Below are 21,867 nucleotides of genomic sequence, written 5' to 3'. Positions count from 1 at the left end.
GCAAACTCTACCGACTGAGCTGAGGGTCTTGGGGAGCTACAAAACCAAAATAAGATGGGTAGGTTGGTGGAAGCACTGATTTTTCACAGGTTATGAGAGTCAGTGAGGACTTTTAAGTAATGCAGGTATAGTGCACTGAGATCATTACATGTTATCATTATCATTCTTTTGAAAAAAGTATTTGTTTTAAATTGGAGAATAATTGTTTAATGACATTGTGTTGGTTTCTGCCATACATCAACATGAATCAGTCATAGGTAAATATATGTCCCTTCCCTCTTGAATCTTTCTCCCACCTCTGCAATCTAACTTTCAGTTCAGTTCAGTTGCTCAGTCGTGTCTCTTTGCGATCCCATGGACTGCAGCACACCAGGCTTCCCTGTCCATCACCAACTTCCAGAGCTTGTTCAAACTCACATCCATCAAGTCGGTGATGCCATCCAGCCATCTCAGCCTCTGTCATACCCTTCTTTTGCTTTCAGTCTTTCCCAGCGTCAGGGTCTTTTCCAATAACTCAGGTCAATGTTAGCATTTCAGGTGTCTAGTACTCACCTCGTTCCTATTTAATACAATTCTATTTATTGTTATATATTGCCGGGAGAAATATCAATAACCTCAGATATGCAGATGACACCACCCTTATGGCAGAAAGTGAAGAACTAAAGAGCCTCTTGGTGAAAGTGAAAGAAGAGAGTGAAAAAGTTGGCTTTAAACTCAACATTCAGAAAACTAAGATCATGGCATCTGGTCCCATCACTTCATGGCAAATAGATGGGGAAACAATGGAAACAGTGACAGACTTTATTTTTCTGGGCTTTCAAATCACTGCAGGTGGTGACTGCACCCATGAAATTAAAAGATGCTTGCTCCTTGGAAGAAAAGCTATGACCAACCTAGACAGCATATTAAAAAGCAGAGACATTACTTTGCCAACAAAGGTCCGTCTAGTTAAAGCTATGGTTTTTCCAGTAGTCATGTATGGATGTGAGAGTTGGACTATAAAGAAAGCTGAGTGCCGAAGAATTGATGCTTTTGAACTGTGGTGTTGGAGAAAACTCTTGAGAGTCCCTTGAACTGCAAGGAGATCCAACCAGTCCATCCTAAAGGAAACCAGTCCTGAATGATTCATTGGAAGGACTCAGGCTGAAGCTGAAACTGAAACTCCAGTACTTTGGCCACCTGATGCCAAGAACTGACTCATTGGAAAAGACCCTGATGCTGGGAAAGATTGAAGGCAGGAGGAGAAGGGGATGACAGAGGATGAGATGGTTGGAGGGCATCACTGACTCAATCAACATGAGTTTGAGTTGGCCCTGGGAGTTGGTGAAGGACAGGGAAGCCTGGCATGCTGCAGTCCACGGGGTCACAAACAGTCAGACTTGACTGAGCAACTGAACTGAACTGAACTGATATTTATTGTTTTCTTACTGTGTGCTTCCCTGGTGGTTCAGTCGGTAAAGAATCTGCCTGCAGGAGATCTAGGTTCGATCCCTGGGTCGAGAAGATCCCCCTGGAGGAAGAAATGGCAACCCACTCCAGTATTCTTGCCTGGAGCATTCAATGGACAGAGGAGCCTACAGTCCTTGGGGTCACACAGAGTCAGACTCCACTGAGCAACTAACACTTTCACTGTTCCAGGTACTAAATTCTGTTACTATTTCCCATCTTACAGAGGAGGAAGACGAGGCCCAAAGAGGATTAGCACCTAGTAAGTGACATTTATGGGTCTTAAATCTAGCCTCTTTTCTCTACAGTATTCTTTTTTCTTTTTTCTTAAAGTCTATTTTCTGCAATACTATATATTCCCACTAACATTTTTATTTTATTTTATTTTTGGATGTGCTGGGTCTTGGTTGCTGCATGGGGGCTTTCTCTAGTTGCACCAAGCAGGAGCCACGCTCTAGCTGTGGTGCAAGAGCTTCTCATTGCGGTGGCTTCTCCTGTTAGGGAGCACAGACTCTAGGGCTCACAGGCTTCAGGAATTGCAGCACGCAGGCTCAGTAGTTGTGGCCCATGGGTTTAGTTGCTCTGCAGCATGTGGGATCTTAGTTCCCAGACCAGGAATCGAACCCATGCCCCCTACATTGGCAGGTAGATTCTTAATCACTAGACCACTAGGCAAGTCCCTAACATTTATATTTTAAAACCAGGATCCCTAATATTCTTCCTTGTGGCAAATTATAAATCCCTCCTTTGCCTGATTAAAAAACAACAACCAAAAAAAAACAAAAACAAAACCCCAAACACCAGAATACACTCCCAAAGGAGAAGATTAGTCTTTGAATTGAAAGCACATTGTACTGCACAAAGCAAAATACTTTAGCATCCAGCACTATAGTGGCCTTCAGGGAGCCGAATGGTATTTTCGACATTGCCCAGTTAATTAAGAGTGGGAAGTTACTTGCTTGTCATCATTATGAGTGCATTCTGTCTTTCACCATCATCATTTTCTCTTTCTGTCCTGGGACTTCCCCTCAGTTATAAATACACTCTGTTTTCTGAATCTTAAAACAAAACCCCAAGCCCTCCCTGAAACCTTCATTCCTTTCTAGCTGTCATGTGTACTCAGGCATACTTTTTTTTTTTGGCCTCTTCTCACCCAAATGTCTCAAAAGAGATGTTCCTTTTTTCAGCATCCTTCACTGGTTCAGTGTTGTCTCCTTGGCAACAGTGGCTATTCTAATTTTTCTTTCTCTGCTGTACATCCTCAGTCATGTCCAACTCTTTTGTGACCTCCCTGGACTGTAGCCCACCAGGCTCCTCTGTCCATGGGATTTCTCAGGTGGCACTCAGTTAATGTTTACAGAATGTATTGCTTAACCCTCACAATTCTACCAAAAAGGCTCTTAGTAAAGTTACTGTCCGAATGCCAAATCCAGTGAGCATTTGAACCTCTTTGTATTATTTTTTTTAAAGATTTTATTTATTTATTTTTGGCTGCACTGGGTCTTCATTGCTGTGCGTGGGCTTTCTCCAGTTGTGGCAAGCAGGGGCTATTCTCTAGTTGCATTGCGTAGGGGTCTCATTGCAGTGACCTCTCGTTGCCAAGCACACACTCTAGGCATGGGATGTAGTTGTGATGCACTGGCTTAGTTGCTCCAAAGCACGTGGAATCTTCCCGGACCAGAGATCGAACCCACCTGTGTCCCCTGTATTGGCAGGTGGATTCTTAACCACTGGACCATAAAGGAAGTCCAACTCTTTGTATGCAGTGTGCTGCGCTGTGCTTAGTCGCTCAGTCATGTTCGACTCTTTGTGACCCTGTGTACTGTAACAACCCGCCAGGTTCCTCTGTCCGTGGGATTCTCCAGGCAAGAATACTGCAGTGGGTTGCCCTGTCCTCCCCCCGGGGGATCTTCCCCACCCAGGGATCCAACCCAGGTCTCCCACACTGCAGGCTGATTCTTTACCAGGGAAGCCTATTTGTATTCAATACTGTGATTCTTTTAAACTTTTGTGCTCAAATTTTTCACCACTTGGCTTCTGTGACACCACACTTCTCTTGATTTTTCTCATAATTTTATGCTGCTGTTGAGTTTCTCTCAGGACTTCTCTTACTTCCCTCTACTCCTTAAATGTCGTTTCTCAGAATTTGCCTTTAACCCATTGTTCTTGTTCTACACCAGTGTCTCCAAATACAGTTCCTGCACAAGCCACATCAGCATCAACTAGGAACTTGTTAGAAATGTAGTTTCTTGGCATCCAACTACTGATTGAGAGATGTCTAGAAAATCCAACACCTATTTATGATTTTTTTTTAAAAAACTAGATATGGGGGCCTCCCAGGTGGCACTAGTGGTAAACAGCCCACCTGCCAATGCAGGAGATATAGGAGACGCAGGTTCGATCCCTGGGTCGGGATGATCCCCTGGAGGAGGGCATGGCAACCCACTCCAGTATTCTTGCCTGGAGAATCCCATGGACAGAAGAGCCTGGAGGGCTACAATCCATAGGATCGAAAAGAGTCAGACATGACCAAAGTGACTGAGCACGCACAAAGCAAGGGGGAGCTTCCTGAACTTTAAAAGTTTCTGGCAAAAGTTAAAGCATGGATTACAGAAAATCAGATTGAATGGTGGAACATTAGAAACAGTAACATTATAGTCAGAAATAAGACAACAATGCACACTATTACCCTTACTCACCAACAGTGTACAGAAAGTCTTAACTGGGATTTCCCCGGTGGTCCAGCGGTTAAGAATCCCCTGTGTAATGCAGGCGGTTAGGGTTCAATCCCTGGTCAGGAACTAAGATCCCACATACCAGTGAGCAACCAAGCCTTATCGCTGCAGCTATGAAGCCCGAGCACTCCAGAACCCACATGCCACAACTAGAGAGTCCGTGCCCTGCAACTAAAGATCCCATGTGCAGCCACTAAAACCCAAATAGACTAATGTGTTTTTTTAAAAAACAAACAGAAAAGCAGTGCATAAACAAAGCTTATATTTTAAGATATATTTTTCAAAATTTCTTATCTCTATTAGTCAGGATTCTTGGTTCTAACAGGACCAACAGAAAACTAACTTTGGTTAACTTAGGCAGAAGCAATGAATTTATGGGCAGGAGACAATAAATTAACAAGTGAGTAGGAAGCTGCAGAAAAGGTCAAGATAAAAACGAACACTTTTATGCCACAAAAAGAAGAAGCATCAAGAAAAAGAGTGATACATTCGATTGTGTGTAGATTTTTTAAAATTAATTTTTATTTTTGGCTCTGTTAGTTTTTTTCTGCTGTGGGTGGCCTTTCTCTAGTTGCAGCGAGCAGGGGCTACTCTAGTTTCACTGCGTGGGCTTCTCGTTGCAGCGGCTTCTCTTGTTGCAGAGCACAGGCTCTAGGGTGTACAGGCTTCAGTAGTTGTGGCACATGGGCTCGGTAGTTGTGGCTCCCGGGCTTTAGAGCACAGGCTCAACAACTGTGGCGCACCGGCTTAGCTGCTCCATGGCATGTGGGATCTTCCCAGATCAGGGATCCAACTGGTGTCACCTGCATTGCAAAGCAGATTCTTAACCACTGGACCGCCAGGAAACCCTCTGTGTGTGTAGATTTACAAAGAGCTTCTACGAATCACTGTGCTGCACTCTGAAATTAACATGATGTTATAAATCAAATATATCTCAATTTTAAAAAAATATGTAAAACTTAAGTTTAAAAAAGAACTTGCAGAAATATCAGGAATAAAAAGGACTTTGGAGGGTCATCTGCCAGCATCTAGGAAAACTGTGCTTACTCCATGACCTAGTAAGTTCCACCCCCTAGCACCCATCTGGAGAAAGGAGTCATGATGAAGAGAGGGTGTTGCTGCCTTATCTGTAATTCTGAGAAACTAGAAACAACCTAAACATCTGTCAATAGTGAAAGATAAAACAGAACATCCGGTAGCTGGTAAAAGGAACGTGACACCACAGACAGAGCTTACTGAGAGAGGAAAAGCAATACTCTGTATTGCAGAGTAATACAGGCAACATTATGCCATTTTTGTAAGGAACTACATAAAACATACAATGCTGAAGATTGTTAATTTTTTTTTAAAGATTTAGAGGGGCTGGGATGGAGAGGGAGTAAGACTTCAGCTTTACTTGTAATGTTTTACCTTTTTAAAAAAGTATTTATTTGGGGCTGTGCTGGGTCTTCGTGGCCATGCAGGCTTTTCTGTAGTTGCGGTGCTCAGGCTTCTCACTGCAGTGGCTTCTGTTGTTGCAGAGCACCAGCTCTAGGGCACACAGCTTCGGTAGTGGGGGCACCTGGGCTCAGCAGTTGTGGTCCCTGGGCTCTGGAGCACGGGCTCAATAGTTGCGGCGCACCGGCTTAGTTGCTCCGTGGCATGCGGGATTTTCCCAGATCAAGGATCGAACCCTTGTCTCCTGCATTGACAGGTGGATTCTTAACCAATGAGTAAGTGGTTAAGCCCTGTAATGTTTTAACTTTTTTTAAAAGGCAGTATTTAGGTATTTAATAAATGAAAATTATGTGGCGCACTGGGCTTGCACGGTCTGCCTCCCTCGCCTCTGTTAAGCCTCTTCTGACACCATGTTCCTCCTCCCTCTCAGAGCTTCACCTAGACTTGCTTTTCAGTGCCACAGGACAGATGGTTCCTCTGTCCAGAATCTTACCCTTCTTTTCCCTCACCTAATTTACACTCTGAATTTCTGTGAAAAAACCACTTCAAGAATGCTTTCTCAAGGCATCTGACCTAGGTTGAGCTCCAGTCCTTCAGAAAGCTTACCTAAGAAATTAATTACATATACTCAATGTGATTATTTTATTGTTGTTTAGTAACTAAGTCTCGTCCGACTCTTTGCTACCCCATGGACTATAGCCTGCCAAGCTTCTCTGTCCATGGATTTCCCAAGCAAGAATACTGGAGTGGGTTGCATTTGCTTCTCCAGGGGATCTTCCTGACCCAGAGATGAAACCCGAGTCTCCTGCATGGCAGGAGGATTCTTTACTGCTGAGCCACCAGGGAAGTTGGATTATTTTATTAGCTCTATGAAAACGGGCCCGTGTCATGCTTGCTCCTCATTGTGTCTGAATACTTCATGTCAAGCACAGAGCAGCCATTCAAGAGCTATTTGTTGGAAGCATCAAAGATTGAGGGTTTGAAAAATCTGATTGAGTACTTTCCAAAAATAATCGTATCTTGAGGCCACAAACCTAACACACTCCGAACCATCGTCACTTCCTTCTGTAACAGCAGATTCCTCCAAGAACCCCTCCACTTGGCTTCTTAAGCTTCAAAACCACCCAGGAGCATTCCTGATTATTCAGCCATCCTATCTAAGCAGTCTATTCACCTGTAGACTCTACTCTATTCCCGTAGCCACCTGCCTGATCCACAACACCAGCCTGTCACCTGGCTACTGTGCCAGCTGTTTAACCTTTCCCAGTGTACCTCTATCCCCGGCCATTTCCAACTTAGCTTCCAGAGCTATCAAGTGCAAATTTAATCATTCTGTCACTCAACACAGTTGTTAATATTGCTTCAGCATCTGGTTTACCTGGAGAGTAACCAATGAACCTGGTTTACTGGGACTAAATGGTTCCCAGGATGCCAGCCTTTCAGCATTCAAACTGGAAAAGTCCCAGGCAAACTAGGATATGTTGGTCACCCTACTCGCCCACTAGGCTGTAATTTCCATGAGGGCAGGGGTCTTTTGGGGCTTGTTCACTGTCAGTACCAATGCCTGGCAGAGTAAGGCATAAAATCAAGTTGTTTTTTGCAGAGATAGAAAGTGAACATAAATACTCACCTTCAGAAGTATCACCTCACACTGATCAGAATGGCCATCACCAAAAAACCTACAAATAATGAATGCTGGAGAGAGTGTGGAGAAAAGGGAACCCTCTTGCACTGTCGGTGGGAATGTAAATTGATAGAGCCACTATGGAGAACAGTGTGGAGATTCCTTTAAAAACTAGGAATAAAACCACCGTATGACCCAACAATCTCACTGCTGGGCATATACCTTGAGAAAACCGTAAGTGAAAAAGACACGTGTCCCAGTGTTCACTGCAGCACTGTTTACAGTAGCCAGGACATGGAAGCAATCTACGTGTTCATCAACAGATCAATGGATAAAAAAGTTTGGTACACATACACAATAGAATATTACTCAGCCATGAAAAGGAACACATTTGAGTCAGTTCTAGTGAGGTGGATGAACCTAAAGCACGTTATACAAAGTGAAGCTACGTCAGAAAAACAACCGTCATATATTAACACATATATATGGCATCTAGAAAAATGGTACTGATGAAACCATTTGCAGAGCAGGAATAGAGATGCAGAGGTAGAGAAGAGACTTTGGCCAGCAGGGGAAGGAGAGGGTGGGATGAATTGAGAGAATAGCATTAAAACATACACACTACCATATATAAAACAGGTAAAGCTAATGGGAAAAGTTGCTGTATAATTCAGGGAGCTCAAAGCGGTACTCTGTGACAACCTAAAGTGGGGTGGGGGAGAGGTTCAAGAAGGAGGGGACTTGTGTACTTATGGCTGCCTGATTCATGTTGTTGTGTGGCAGACACCAACACAATAGTGTAAAGCAATTATTCTCCAATTAGATTTTTAAAAAATACTCACCTTTGTTGGTCTAGCAGCTCACATAGGGTCTAGTGCCAAGTAGGCGTCCAGGTACTGTTTTTTTTTCAGATAGGAAACTGTTTACCTGACTTCTAAACTGCACCCAAACTGCCTTACTGAATCAGGTTGACTTGACATCAAGACTACGGCTCTAATGCCTTTGAAAGGAAACAGCACTCTGGGGTAGGTTGTGGGGCTTCTGGCAACCACATTACATGTAAATCCCTATTCTAGATTAGATTGTTGTTTCTGGCTATGCACACTGATCCCACAGGACCTACTTACATATCTACTTATTTATTTACTTGGGCTTCCCTGATGGCTCAAGTGGTAAAGAATCTGCCTGCAATACAGGAGACACAGAAGACATGGGTTCAATCCCTGGGTCAGGAAGATACCCTGGAGAAGAAAATGGCAACCCACTCTAGTATTCTTGTCTGCAAAATCCCATGGACAAGAGAGCCTGGTGGGCTACATATGCCACCATAAGGTCGCAGAGTCAGCCATGACTAAGCACACGTGTGCGATTATTTGCTTACTTATTTTGGCCGAGTTGCATAGCATGTGGGATATTAGTTCCCCGACTAGAGATTGAACCTTGAACCTGTGTCCCCTGCAGTGGAAGTGCAGAGTGAGTCTTAACCACTGGACCTCCAGGGAAGGGCTGCCATGGGACTTCTGTAACATCCCCTTGGACAAACACAGGTGGAGCAAGTTGTGGCTGAGAGGGACTGCTTTGGGGTACCACACAGGTCAAGTCTGCACCCCACCACTTGGGCAGGTCACTTCTCTGAACCTCTTCTTCTCATCTGTAGAGTTCGGGGACTTCCCTGGTGGTCCAGTGTCTAAGACTCCATGCTCCTAATGCGGGGGACCCCAGGTTGGATCCCTGGTCAGGGATCTAAATCCTACATGCCACAATTAAGAGTTCACATGCACAACTAAAACATCCCACATGCCTCAACAAAGATCAAAGATTTTCCACAACCAAGATCCGACATGGCGAAATGCATAAAGGTTTTCAAAAAACAACTCAGGCTTGCCCTTCTTAGCTCATAGCACCATTGAGGATCAAATGACGTGTAGAAATACATTGCAAATGCTAAGACTATCTAGATATGTTTCCAATTTCTAGTTTTCCCCATCCACTCAATGCAACCAACATTTTTTTTTTTGGCCTCACCACATGGCTTGCAGACTCTTAGTTCCTGGACCAGGGATGGAGGCTGGGCCCCAGCAGTGAAAGCCCTGAGTCCTTAACCACTGGACTGCCAGGGAATTCCCAGATTTATTTTCTTGTTCCATAAAAATCTTAGGACAAGGACCAGAGAAGTGGGCAACTAGAGACGGCAACTAAGACCGCCTTTGGGTGGCCTGAGTGAAGCCACAGAGATGGGAGGTAGGATGTTTTTGCTGGCAGGGAAAGAATCAAATGTTCCCTCGCTAAGCTGTTTGGAAGAATCTGTGAAATCCCCAACAGTTGAGACCATTCTTTTCTCCACTCCCCCAGCACGAATAGAGTTGACAGGCAGAAGAAAAGATCCAGGCCACATAATCCCGTCACACAGGCTGTTCAGAAGGAGCCAAGCTATTGAGCCCTTTGCCTAAGAAAACTCCTAAGAACCCCTTTGTCTTTTGAATACCCAGGCACCTAAATAAAACAAAAGCCTCGGTCGGTGTTACTGAAGTGCATAAATATGACCTGATGGACTTTCACTGAATTGGAAGGCATGTTGGGGATAGTTATTGTTATTGTTTGGACACTCAATTGCGACTCCACGGACTGTAGCCTGCCAGGCTTCTCTGTCCATGGAATTTCCCAGGCAAGAATACTGCAGTGGGTTGCCATTTCCTTCTCCAGGGGATCCTCCCGACCCAGGGATAGAACCCAAGTCTCCTGCATGGCAGGCAGCTTCTTTACCACAGAGCCATCCGAGAAGCCTATATTGGGGATCTTCTGCCTTAATATAAACTGTGAAAATATAATAATATAATATATACTGTGAAAATATAAACTGCGCATGTGTGCAATTAATATCGGGGAGCCCTAGGAGAGGTGTCAAGGAGGTGTCAAGGTCATTATCTCCAAAGCAGTTGAAAGTGATAGGCAAAGCTGAGCCCTGTGTGGCTTGCTCATGGGGAGAAAGATGCCCTACATATCAAAATTCAGCGGGGACGAGATAACAAACTGGTTTCAAACCCAAGCCTTAAATCAAAAGACTTGAGTGCATGTCAGGAGAAGCGGCCATTCTGTCCCCACAGGTTTGAGATCTCTGGCTGACAGCCCAGTTGGAAGACGCTAGTTAGTTTGTTCTTTATTTTCATCTGAAAGTTACAGGGCTATTTATCAACAAAATGACTGTCCGGGCAGCAAAATCCAGTGGTTTCTATGTACAGGCCCATTCCTGGGGTCCACACCTCTGGAGGGGCCTCCTCCCCCAAGGCCTCCGTGGGCTTCTTCCCAGGCCTTTAGGAAATAAGCACAAAGACGCAGGGGATGAAAACCAGCCTGTCCCCGGCACCTGCTTTCATCCCACAGGGAGGTGGCAGCTGCCTGTGGGGGAGCCAGGCCTAGTCTTGGGGTAGCGGGTGTGGGGGGCCTCTCTCTGGGGAGCCCATCCTTCCCGTGCCCACCTCCTGGGCAGGCTCTCGTTGGACATTCCTGGGACTGCTCTGGCAGGCTCACGAGTTCCCACTCTAGCCTTCTTTTCTTTCACGTCGTGATTGGAACACCGTGGTGTCCCAGCCTCCCATTCTGGAGGCCACGAATTGCGCTGTGGAGCCTCTTCATTTGTCCCTGTTTTGTTTTTTTTTTTTTTTTTGTACAGAAACGACAATACTCTGGATCGGACCTTTTTTTTCCCCCCGCTCAGGAAACAGAAGCGGCTCAACAGGTACAGTTCTGCTGGTCAATCTGCTTCCGGCAGGGTTCCATGGTGACAGCCACGCCCACCCCACTCCGGCCAGAGGTCATTCGGGTCACCTCGCTCCAGGTGTCCGTGTCTGGGTCATAACACTCCACGCTGTCCAAGAATGTGTGACCGTCGTAGCCCCCTGCAGGGAGGGCAGGAGGGATGGTCGGTCACTACTCCAAGGGGGTGGGGGTTGGGGGGGTAGGAAGGAAGGAAGCATGTGAAACCCTCCTACTGAAAGGGGCTAGGTGGGCTTCTCCGCCCAGGCCTCACCAAGAACGTAGATCCTTCCCTGGTGAACGGTAATTCCCAGGGCGCTTCGCCGATGCTTCATGGGGGCTACGAACGTCCACGTTTCTGTCTCCACGTCGTAGCGCTCTACGCTGTTGAGCTGGTCCTGACCATCGTAGCCCCCCGCGGCATAGATACAGTTGTGCAGGACGCAGACTCCTAAACCGGACGACACAGAGAGGGTGACTCCAGGGCCTGGCCTTGGGGGACCCAGCCATCACCTTCCTGGGGGGACACCCTCCCCTCTCCCGTCACCCGTCTTCCTTCCTCCCCTCTCCTGAGGGGCCCTGTAGAGACAAAGCCAAGAGCAAGGAGCATGAACTCTATAAGCATCACTCCCAGGGTGGGGAGGGTGCTCCTCCTTGCTCCCCTCCCCGCAGCCCCCTCCCACCTGCTCCGCTTCGGATGGTGTTCATGGGTGTGATCATCCGCCACTCGTTTCTCTCTGGGTAGTAACACTCGGCTGAGTTGAGGCGGTTTGTCCCGTCGAAGCCCCCGACCGCGTAGAGCAGACGGTTGAGGACAGCCACTCCCACCCCGATCCTTCGTGTCAGCATCGGGGCCACCAAGTGCCACTCGTCCCCCTCCGGCTCATACCTGCCACAACAGAGTAGCAATGACAACAGCAGCCCCAGCCGGCCTGAGACACTGACCCCCACTGATATTCCACTGTGTTTTTTTTTTCTTTTTAATTAAAAAAAAAATTTTATTTGGCTATGCTGGGCCTTCCTGGCTGCACAGGCTTTTCTCTAGTTGCGGTGCGCAGCTTCTCACTGCAGCGGCTTCTCTAGTTGTGGAGCATGGGCTCTAGAGCAGGTGGGCTTCAGTAGTTTCTGCTCCAGGGCTCCTACAGCACTGGCTGAATAGTTATGACGCACTGGCTTATAGTTGCTCTGAGGTATGTGGGATCTTCCTAGACTAGGGATAGAACCCATGTCTCCTGCATTGGCAGGTGGATTCTTTACCACTGCAACACCTGGGAAGCCCCTTACTTGAACTCTTCAATTCTCACAAGGATTCCCTACAATGCAAGTTATCAGTAGGTCCGTTTTCTAGACAAGGAAACTGAGGGTCATGGTCCTCATCTGCTCAAGGTCGCCTGCACCTCTGCTGGACTCAAATGGCTCCATTAGACCACTGCCTAAGCTAAGTGTTGTGTGAATGCAGGAGACATAGGAGACACCAGTTCAGTTCCTGGCTCAGGAAGATCCTCTGGAGGAGGAAATGGCAACCCACTCCAGTATTCTTGCCCAGGAAGATCCCCTGGAGGAGGAAATGGCAACCCAATCCAGTATTCTTGCCCAGGAAATCCCATGGACAGAGGAGCCTGGTGGGCTATATAGTCCATGGGGTCACAGAGTCAGACATACTGAGTGAGCACGCACGCACGCAAACACAGGGTCACCATGCACAGCTGTACTGTACACAGACTGTGTACTGCACAGGGCACCACGTCTAAGGGGGCACCTTCCACGTTAACAGACCTCATTTGTGTGTTTCTTACAACCATTTGTGGATAGATGGCAGATAAATTAGCATATTAACATTCCGACAGTTTCAAACTGATGGAACTTTTTCCAAATCTGCTAATAGTCGTTGTATGGGTATGTGATGGCCCTGTAAACAGTTCCCAGGCCAAGACACATCATCCAGGGTCATGACCATACATCCCCCAGGAGTTTAGCTTCACCTTGAGGCTTCCACTCCCTGAAGGCAAGGCACAGAGAAAAGCACTCAACAATTGAGGGAAGATGTCCATGGAGGTGCAGTGGATAAGAATCCACCTACCAAGGCAGGGGACGTGGGTTCGAGCCCTGTGTCTTCAATCAGGAAGATTCATGTGCCGTGGAGCAACTAGGCCTGTCACAACTGCTGAGCCCGCGTGCTGCAACTACCGAAGCTGGTGGGCTTAGAGCTTGTGCTCCACGAGAGAAGCCACTGCAATAAGAAGCCTGTGCACCACAACGAAAAGTAGCCCTGGCTCGCAGCAACTGGAGAAAGCCTGCGTGCAGCAACGAAGACCCAGCACAGACAACAATAAATAAACAAATATCTTAAAAGAAAGACAGGAGGAACCCTCAGATCCCAGTGGTGGGGGACGTGTTAGCAGCAGAAGCCCCAGATCCCACGCCTCCTGCACCACTCACCTCTCCACACTGTTGTGGTGGATACAGCCATGGGAGCCGCCAACGGCATAGATATGCCCGTCGATGACGCCCACCCCAATTCGGTTGCGGGGTACGCTCATGGAGGCGCAGGGTGACCACTGGTTGGTCATGGGGTTGTAGCAGTCCAGGGCGCTGGAGTCGGTGTTACCATCAGGCGAGTTGTTGCGGCCGCCCACGGCGTACAGCAGCCCACCCACCACACAGCCCGCCAGGCCGCTCCGGGGCACCTGCAGGTCCGCCAGCCGGAGCCAGGTGCCATCGCTCGGGTTGTAGGCCTCCAGGTAGCTGAGCGACTGGCGGAAGTAGCCACCAGCCGTGTAGATAAGGCGGCCCACCTTGGGCGCCCGGCAGGGCATCACTTGCGTGGGCTTGTGCAGGGTGAGCTCCTGGAAGATCTTCACCAGGTAGTCCTTGCAGCGGGAGTCCGACTGCAGGATCTCACACTTTTGCAGCTGCATCTGCAGGAAGTGGGGCGTGAGCGAGTGGCAGCGCACAGCCCGCAGCAGCGCCTGCACGTAGAAGCGCCGCTGCTCGCAGTCATACTTGACCCAGTTGATGCAGGCGTGGAAGACCTCGGACTCGCAACGCACGTTCAGGTCATCCCGGCTGATGAGGGTCGCCAGCTGGCAGTGGGACAGGTTGAAGAACTCCTCTTGCTTGGCCACCTGCAGAGGGCGACAGTGTCATGGGCTGACTTACAGGTCTCTCTCCACTCCCACCTCCCAGCCCCTCGCCAAGCCCCTGCTAGGACCTTGGACAAGACACTCAATCTGCCTCTGCTAATCTCAGCTTCCTCAGGTGTGAAATAGGCATTCGAGGGACTTCCCTGGTGGTCCAGTGATTAAGAATCTACCTGCCAATGCAGGGGACACAGGTTTGATCCCTAGACTGGGAAGATACCACATGCCTTGGGGCAACTAAGCCCATGTGCCATAATCTTGAGCTCTTGCTCTAGAGCCAGTGCTCCACAACAAGAGAAGCACTGCACTGAGGAGCCTGCACAGCGCAGTCAGAGAGGCCCTGCTCACTGCAACTAAGGAAAGCCTGGGAACAGCAACGAAGCCCCAGCACAGCCATAAATAAACAAAAATTTAAGGAAGAAAAGAAACAGGCATTTGAATAGTATTAAACGCTCAGTGTGTGAGAATTCAATGAGTTAACACTACATGCCAGGCATATAGCAGGTAAGTACATAAATGGGAAAAAGAAACGTCACCTCTTAGATTTTGTATCATTTTGTATCTTAAGTGTAAGAATGTTACCCTTTTCTTTTTTTAATGAAATTATTTTTTCAAAAGAGCAGACTGACTTCAAAGCAAATAGCAACAGAATATGTTAGAAAGAAAAAAAAATTCAGGCTTGAAGAAAGCAGCCTGAGTTGCAGTGTTGGCCCACTACCTTCTAATTGTACCACCTTGGGCAAAAACCTAACACACTCCGTGCCTTGGTTTTCTTCCTCTATAAAAGGGGGATTATGCTATGCTATGCTAAGTCACTTCAGTCGTGTCTGACTCTGTGTGACCCCATAGACGGCAGCCCACCAGGCTCCCCCGTCCCTGGGATTCTCCAGGCAAGAGCACTGGAGTGGGTTGCCATTTCCTTCTCCAATGCATGAAAGTGAAAAGTGAAAGTGAAGTCGCTCAGTCGTGTCCGACTCCCGGCGACCCCATGGACTGCAGCCTACCAGGCTCCTCCGTCCATGGGATTTTCCAGGCAAGAGTACTGGAGTGGGGTGCCACTGCCTTCTCCAAAAAGGGGGGGATTATATTAGTTGCTAATTCATAGCAGGGTTATTGCTAAGGTAAATATTTCTTGTCCGGCACTGGTCTATATAAATAATTTCAGTCACCCCACATCAGGGGGATCCAAACTTCCTGTTACTCCAAGCCGAGGCAACCCCCTGACACCAGTGTTGTGCAGGTCAGTGGGACAACCCTGCTCTTGGGCCACCATCCTGGAAGCCGTAAGTTCTAAGACTAACGTCAGAGCTTCTTGGGGCATTTGGTCAACCCCCAAGATGGTAGAGAATGAGAGGCATGGAGACCAAGACTAGTGTCCACCTAGCTGGCCCCAGCCACAGGAGGATGATTTTAAAAATTTCCAGGAAGGGGGAGTTCCTTGGTGGTCCAGTGGTTGGGACTCAGCGCTTTCACTGCCAGGGCCAGGGTTCAATCCCTGGTCGGGGAACTAAGATCCTGCAAGCTATGTGGTGTGGCAAAAAAAAATTCCAGGAAGGCACTCCAAAGCATACGTCCTAGGATAGCTGGGAAGACTCAGAGATTTAAAGGCTGGAAATCACTTAGAACAGAGGCTGGCCCACACCAAGTATTCAACAAGCACTCATTTTCTCTACTCACAACTTCCTCCACTTAAAAATGAAAATGAAACAAAGATTAGTGTAAGCACAATACTCTGTGGACTAAAGAAAACACTGGCAGTTGACAGCATGTCACGGGTGTTCAATAAATATTTACTGACTGCCTGGAACGTCAGGCCCTGCTCAGGGCAGCCTATGGTGGAACTGCTGTCATAGTCACTGCCCTCTGTCCCCACCTTTGACCCAAGGGAGCCCAAAGACCCATGAAGGTCTCAGTTTCTTCAGCTGTTTCCCAGATTTGTCACAGATATGTAGACTGGGAGCTCAACCCTATTTTTCTCCATCTCCTTGCCTTGACCCTTCACCTCTCTAGGGGAGACGGTGATGACCCACCTGTCTGTTTCCCGGTCCTCCCAAGGCTGCTCTGAAGCCCTGGTGCCATGTCCCCACCCCTCACTCACCTCCCCAAAGTGCATGTAGATGTATTCCCGGGCACGCTGGTGCAGCTCCGTACAGCCAATCTGCTCGGCAAAGTTGGCGATGCCAATGGCGTTGCTGGGATCCAGCTGCTGCACCAGGAAGTCGCTGCAGGCGCGGACCACGCTGTCGATCTGGTACATGACAGCACCGTTCATGACATGGAGCACACACTTCTCCCCCATGGAAATGGACGCGGTGTAGGCAAACTCAATGAGCCGCTCCATGACCTTTGGGTGGATGCCCTCAATGGACACCACCTCCATGCCCTGCTCCCGCAGACCGTTGGTGAACATGGCCTTGAAGACGGGGCTGGACGAGGCCAGCACCACCTTGTGGGCCATGAACTGGGCGGCAGGTGCGTCCTGGTACTTGACCTGCAGCGTCACGTCGCATAGCTGCTGGCTGAGCCGCAGTTCGTTCATGATGCCAAAGGCCTGCTTCGTGTGGTCCTCCAGGGTGTAGCTGAAGGTGCGGTTGCCATGCTGGGAAGGCGTCACCTCGGCCTTGCACTCGGTGGAGGCGTACATCGCCGTGTCCCCTGCCCCCTCAGGGCGCTGTGATCTCAGGGGCAGGAATTGGGTATGGGCCCCGGCCCCGCTAGGCCTGGGTTCCGGCTGCATGGGGTTCCAGGTGACAAGGGACAACACCACCACTGGCACTCAGGGGCCTGGAGGGGGAGAGCACAGGGCTGGGCACGGGGCTGGGGGCTAGGCCTTCTTTTCTAAGATAAAGTGACTCCGAGACCAGTTTTCCTTCCAAGCCCGGGGAAAGCAGTGTTCATTTGCGCTCCCTAACTGACCCATGGCCCCACCAGTCCAAGGGCCCACCTTAAATGGTAGGTCACATGGTGCCCCTCCCCTGCTCAGAATCCCATCATTCTCTGTGGCATGAAGAATAAAACCAAACTCTTCAATGGCCTGCAAAGCCCTTCATAGTCAGCTCCCGTCCACCTGTTCCCTTTGCCCATTCTGTTCCAGCTCTCCGGGGCCCACCCCTTCTCACAGCATGTCCAACTCATTCCTTCATTCACCCCATCAACATTTCTCGGGCATGTCCAGGCACTGTTCTAGGCACCAGAGACACAGCAAGGAGCCAGACAGACATGCAATGAGCCCCCCTGGAGCCAACACCGGGGAAAAAAGGACTATAAGTGAAATAAGCAAGATTTGGGGTCATGAAGAAAATGACAACAGCATTGTGACAGTGTGCCGTGCAGGTGTTTATTTAAAATCAGGTAGTCCAGGCCTGTCTTGGAGCTGGGACTAGAAGGATGAACTTATGAAGGGGGCAGGTAGGGGGGTGGGTGGGTGGTTGTTAGCTTTCCAGGCAGAGGGAACAGTGAGTGCAAAGACTCAGAGGCAGAATGAGAGCTGACCTGGAGAATCAGGGAAGAGTGTGATGAGAGGGAAAGACTAGTGAAGGGAGGGTGTCTGTGAACCCTGTGGAGTCTGGAGGGTCAGGGCGTGAGCTGGGTTTGAAAAAGTCAAGCAAAGAGAAGGCAGGGGATCTACAAGAGGTTCTTCTTATTGTTCCCTGGGCTCCACTCAGAGTCACCTCCTCTCTGTTTTATTTCCATCACACCACTTGTCAGGAATGGAAATTAGCTCCTTTGCTTGCTTGCTGATGGATGAAGGGTCTCTCTGGCCCTGAGCCCCAGTATTCAGAGGGCAGGTAGCCCTGTGTAGGTCAGGGTCCTGCCCACCCTCTCCTGTGCCTCCCCTGCAGTCCGCCTGGAGCCTGGCACTATGCAGGGGTCAGTAAGCTGCGGCTGGCTGACTGCCCACTCCACTGTGCCTGCCAGAGCACCCTCCTCTTCCACCGTGCCCTGGACACTGCTTAGCCGCCTCTCCCCAGCCGAGGCCCGGGCCTGCCTCTTGGTCTTTAGCCAAACGGTCAACGGTGCCCCCTGGGCACCGGACACTTCTCCCCCACCCCCCCGCCAAGAAGCGGTAAGTGGAGGGGGGGGCGGGGGGCACTGCGCATGTCCCGCCGGCGCAGCCAAGGCCTAGAGAAGGGAGGAAGTGACCCCGCCGCGGCCTTTCCATCGTAAGCCCCGGGGCGCAGACCAAGGTCCCCCCCGCCACAAACGCCCCGGGATCCCCGGGCTTCCGTCCGAGCGACGCTTCCTGGGCCTCTCGCTCCAGGAATCACCCGCCGGTCGCGCCGTCCAACAAAAGGTCCGGACTCGAGCCGCGCCCTCCTGGCCCTCCGCAGAGCCGCGGGAAACCCCGAGGCGACCGGGCCCCGCATCGCCCAGTGCTCCGGCCCCCGGACATGGTCGCAGAGCACTCTAGACCCTCGGTGCCCTCAGCCCGGGCGCGGGCCACTTCACTCACCCCGCCATGGCCGCGCTCGGGCTCCGCCTCCGTCGCCCAGGCCCGGGCGCCTCCATCGCAGCTCGCAGGGGGGAGGCGCGGAACGCGCGCAGGTCACCATGACTAAGCAGAGCCGGGAGCCGGCCGTGTCAGAATAAAAGTCCCCGCGGCCCCGGGCCTCGGGCGGCGGAGACGGCAGCGGGCCGCTCCCCCCCACCCCCGCTTCCCCGCCCACGCTCGCTGTTGCCCAGTTGCGCAGCCCCAGAGCGGCGTCCGCAGTGCCGGTAATCGCGGCGGGGCCAAGCAACCATCCCTGGGCGCACCCAGCCCGCGTGGTCGGAGCCGCCTAGAATCAAAGCCCCGAGTTCGAGGCTCAGCGCTTCCCTGCACCCGGGATCACCGGATACCCCTCCCCGCCGCCGCTTGTGCGTTCACCTGCGTAGCCTCCGATACTCTCACCGCGGGGTGGGGATGCCAGGGGGCGCGGCGGTGGCTCCTGGCACGTTGGTGCCACCCGCGCACCGAGCTTCCGGGAAGCCCGAGGGGCCGTGGCCTGCCTCGGGGGCGGCTCCCGCCTGACTTTCGCTATTGAAGACCCGCGAGCGCTTCCACTGTCCGGGGCGGCGGGGGAGGGGGTTGTGGCTGGGCTCCGGGTCGGCGGGGCCTACGGGGTCGCGGCCGTCGAGTGGGGGGTTAGCCTCGGGACGCCCGAGAAGGAGGCGGGGAGAGGGCGGAGAGGGCGCGGCGGGGAAGGAGTCGTGATTCCCCGCCCTTCCCTCAGGTGCCCGGCGCCGATGGGCGAGGAATAGGGCGGCGGGCAAGGGCGCCACGGCTAAGCCCACCAGGCCCGTCCCCCCACCCCTTCGCAGTCCCTTCCATCCGCCGTGTTTCGTCGTCTCAGCGCGAGTCTGCTTCCCACGACCTGCTCTTCTTTTAACTCCGCACAGTGCAGGCCTCACGTTCAGGTGGCCGAAGGATCCCGGCAGAGCTGTCTACCTACCTACTGGGGTTTTCATTGTTTTTACTTTTTATCTCCAATCTGGAGGCGCGAGGAGCTCGCAGTTGGGAATTCGAACTCCGGCTCTGCCACTCTCTAGCTCTGCGCGGCTGGACCCATAATTTAACCGCTCCATGCTTCAATTTCCTTCCTCGTAAAATGTTAATAGGGCTTCTGTGGTGGCTCAACGGTAAAGAATCCTTCTGCAATACAGGGGACACAGGATCGATCCTTGGGTCGAAGAGATGCCCTGGAGAAGGAAATCGCAACCCACTCTAGTATCATTGCCGGGGAAATTTCATGGACTGAGGAGCCTAGTGGGCTATACAGTCCCTGGGGTCTTAAAGAGTTGGACACCACGTAGCAATAGATGTTAATAATACAGGCACCTACCTGGTAGATTATTGGGAGAACTAATTGAGAATGCTAGCGCTCAATAAATATGAATGATTGTTATTTTCCATGGAAAGTGATACTGATTTTCCATTTATGCTCTTTGTTATATAAAGTTAACTTTTAAATGTATGTGGGGTTTTTTTCTTTTAAGAGTCCGTCTGTATGAAACGCTAGACTGAACAGATACTGGTCTAAGAAAGGATTCCGCCTGCCCCTGGGGTGAATTTGGAAGATTCTGCCTCCCTGCTCTGGGTTTGGGATTAATCCCACGCAGGAGAAGGCTGGGGTGGGGTTCCTTGCTTCTCCTCCCTTGCCGGTGGCGGTGGTGAAGCTGTGGTTTGAGTGCCTCCAGAGGTGGCGCCATAGCATAATCGCCAAATACTGTATGGGGAGTGGCTGAGGCTGTGAGTAAACCCACACCCTTCTCCACATGCCAAAGGAAACCTCTGGTATATCTCAAAATTAACATCTACAAGCCCTGAGACCCAGCAGTGACATGTGCAGTAATTTATCCAAGGTACCCTTGCACACGTTTAGGAGGGTGTATGTACACAGATGTTTATTGCAATACTGTGTTTAAATGCCAAGTGTTGGATTTAACATGTGTGCATCCCTAGGGCCCTGGTGTAATCTATGCTGTGAAATACTATGCAGCCAGTAAAAAGAAGCCATTAGCTGTGTAAATGTTTTACCTCAATATTTTTAAATGTGAAAAAAAAAAAGCTCTGTAAAGCAATTATTCAATTAAAAAATAGTGACATAAAAAGTGTTATGGTCTGTGCCCCCTCCCCACCATCATATATTGAAGCCCTAACATAACAAGATGATGGTATTTGGGCTTCCAAGGTGGCACAGTGGTAAAGAATCTGCCACCCAATGCAGGAGACTAGGGTTTGATCCCTGGGTCAGGAAAATCTCCTGAAGGAAGAAATGGCAACCCATTCCAGTATTCTTCCTGGGAAAATCCCATGGACAGAGGAGCCTGGCAGGCTATAGTCCATGGGGTCCCAGAGTCAGACACAACTGAGTGACTGAGCCCACATATAAAAATAAGTGATGTTATTTGGAGATGGGGGCTTGGGGAGGTAGATTTAGATGAGGTCATGAGGGTGGGACCCTCATGATGGTATTAGTGCCTTTATCAGAAGAAACACCAGAGAACTTAGATCTCTTTCTCCACCATGTGAGGACACAGCCACAAGGCAGCTGTCTATAAGCTAGGAAGAGAGTTCTCACCAGAAGCTTACCATGCTGACACCTTGATCTTGGACTTCCAGCCCTATGAGAAATAAACTTTGGTTGTTTAAGGCACCCGCTGCTGTGGCTGCTAAGTCGCTTCAGTCGTGTCCGACTCTGTGCGACCCCATAGATGGCAGCCCACCAGGCTCCCCCGTCCCTGGGATTCTCCAGGCAAGAACACTGGAGTGAGTTGCCATTTCCTTCTCCAATGCATGAAAGTGAAAAGTGAAAGTGAAGTCCCTCAGTTGTGTCCAACTCATCTCGACCCCATGGACTGCAGACTACCAGGCTCCTCCGTCCATGGGATTTTCCAGGCAAGAGTACTGGAGTGGGTTGCCGTTGCCTTCTCTGTTAAGGCACCTAGGCTGGTCCAATTAACACAGTACAAAATCTAGACATGCAACAATTTCCAAGATGATACTATTAAACGATCAAAGCAAGGTGGAGAGCAAAGCTAAAGTTGTGTAAAAAGAGAGAAGATGTATTTACATTTCAGCTCATTTACCCACAGAATGGCTCTGCAAGTTTCCCAAGTGTATATATCCAGGAGTGGGAACTGGTGCTTTTTGAATTTTGTAAAATGTGAACAAATAAATAACTCTTCTGCTATCACACCATCATCAAACAACTGAGCAATGGGGTGGGGTGGCTCAGGTTGCTCTGGAAGA

The 21,867-nt window shown here is 49.9% G+C and overlaps 1 protein-coding gene across 2 annotated transcripts; it reads right to left on the bottom strand.

The window, feature by feature from the left end:
- Positions 1 to 10,373: 10,373 nt before the first annotated feature.
- Positions 10,374 to 20,056, bottom strand: KEAP1 (kelch like ECH associated protein 1). 2 transcript variants are annotated; one of them, XM_027547749.1, is made up of 6 exons: positions 19,003 to 20,056; positions 16,234 to 16,919; positions 13,435 to 14,120; positions 11,679 to 11,884; positions 11,270 to 11,446; positions 10,374 to 11,138 (listed from the first exon to the last, which is right to left on the bottom strand). In XM_027547749.1, the coding sequence occupies exons 2-6, from the start codon at positions 16,870 to 16,872 to the stop codon at positions 10,972 to 10,974; spliced, it is 1,875 nt and encodes a 624-aa protein (XP_027403550.1). In that variant the 5' UTR covers positions 16,873 to 16,919; positions 19,003 to 20,056; the 3' UTR covers positions 10,374 to 10,971. The 2 variants fall into 2 exon arrangements, with proteins under 2 accessions (XP_027403550.1, XP_027403549.1); XM_027547748.1 differs by lacking the exon at positions 19,003 to 20,056 and adding an exon at positions 18,589 to 18,979.
- Positions 20,057 to 21,867: the final 1,811 nt, after the last annotated feature.

Source organism: Bos indicus x Bos taurus, chromosome 7 (genome assembly GCF_003369695.1).
Source record: "Bos indicus x Bos taurus breed Angus x Brahman F1 hybrid chromosome 7, Bos_hybrid_MaternalHap_v2.0, whole genome shotgun sequence".
NCBI classification, from domain to species: Eukaryota; Metazoa; Chordata; class Mammalia; order Artiodactyla; family Bovidae; genus Bos; species Bos indicus x Bos taurus.
Note: the sequence above shows the minus strand (reverse complement) of the source record. Positions and strands in the feature narration are given on the sequence as shown.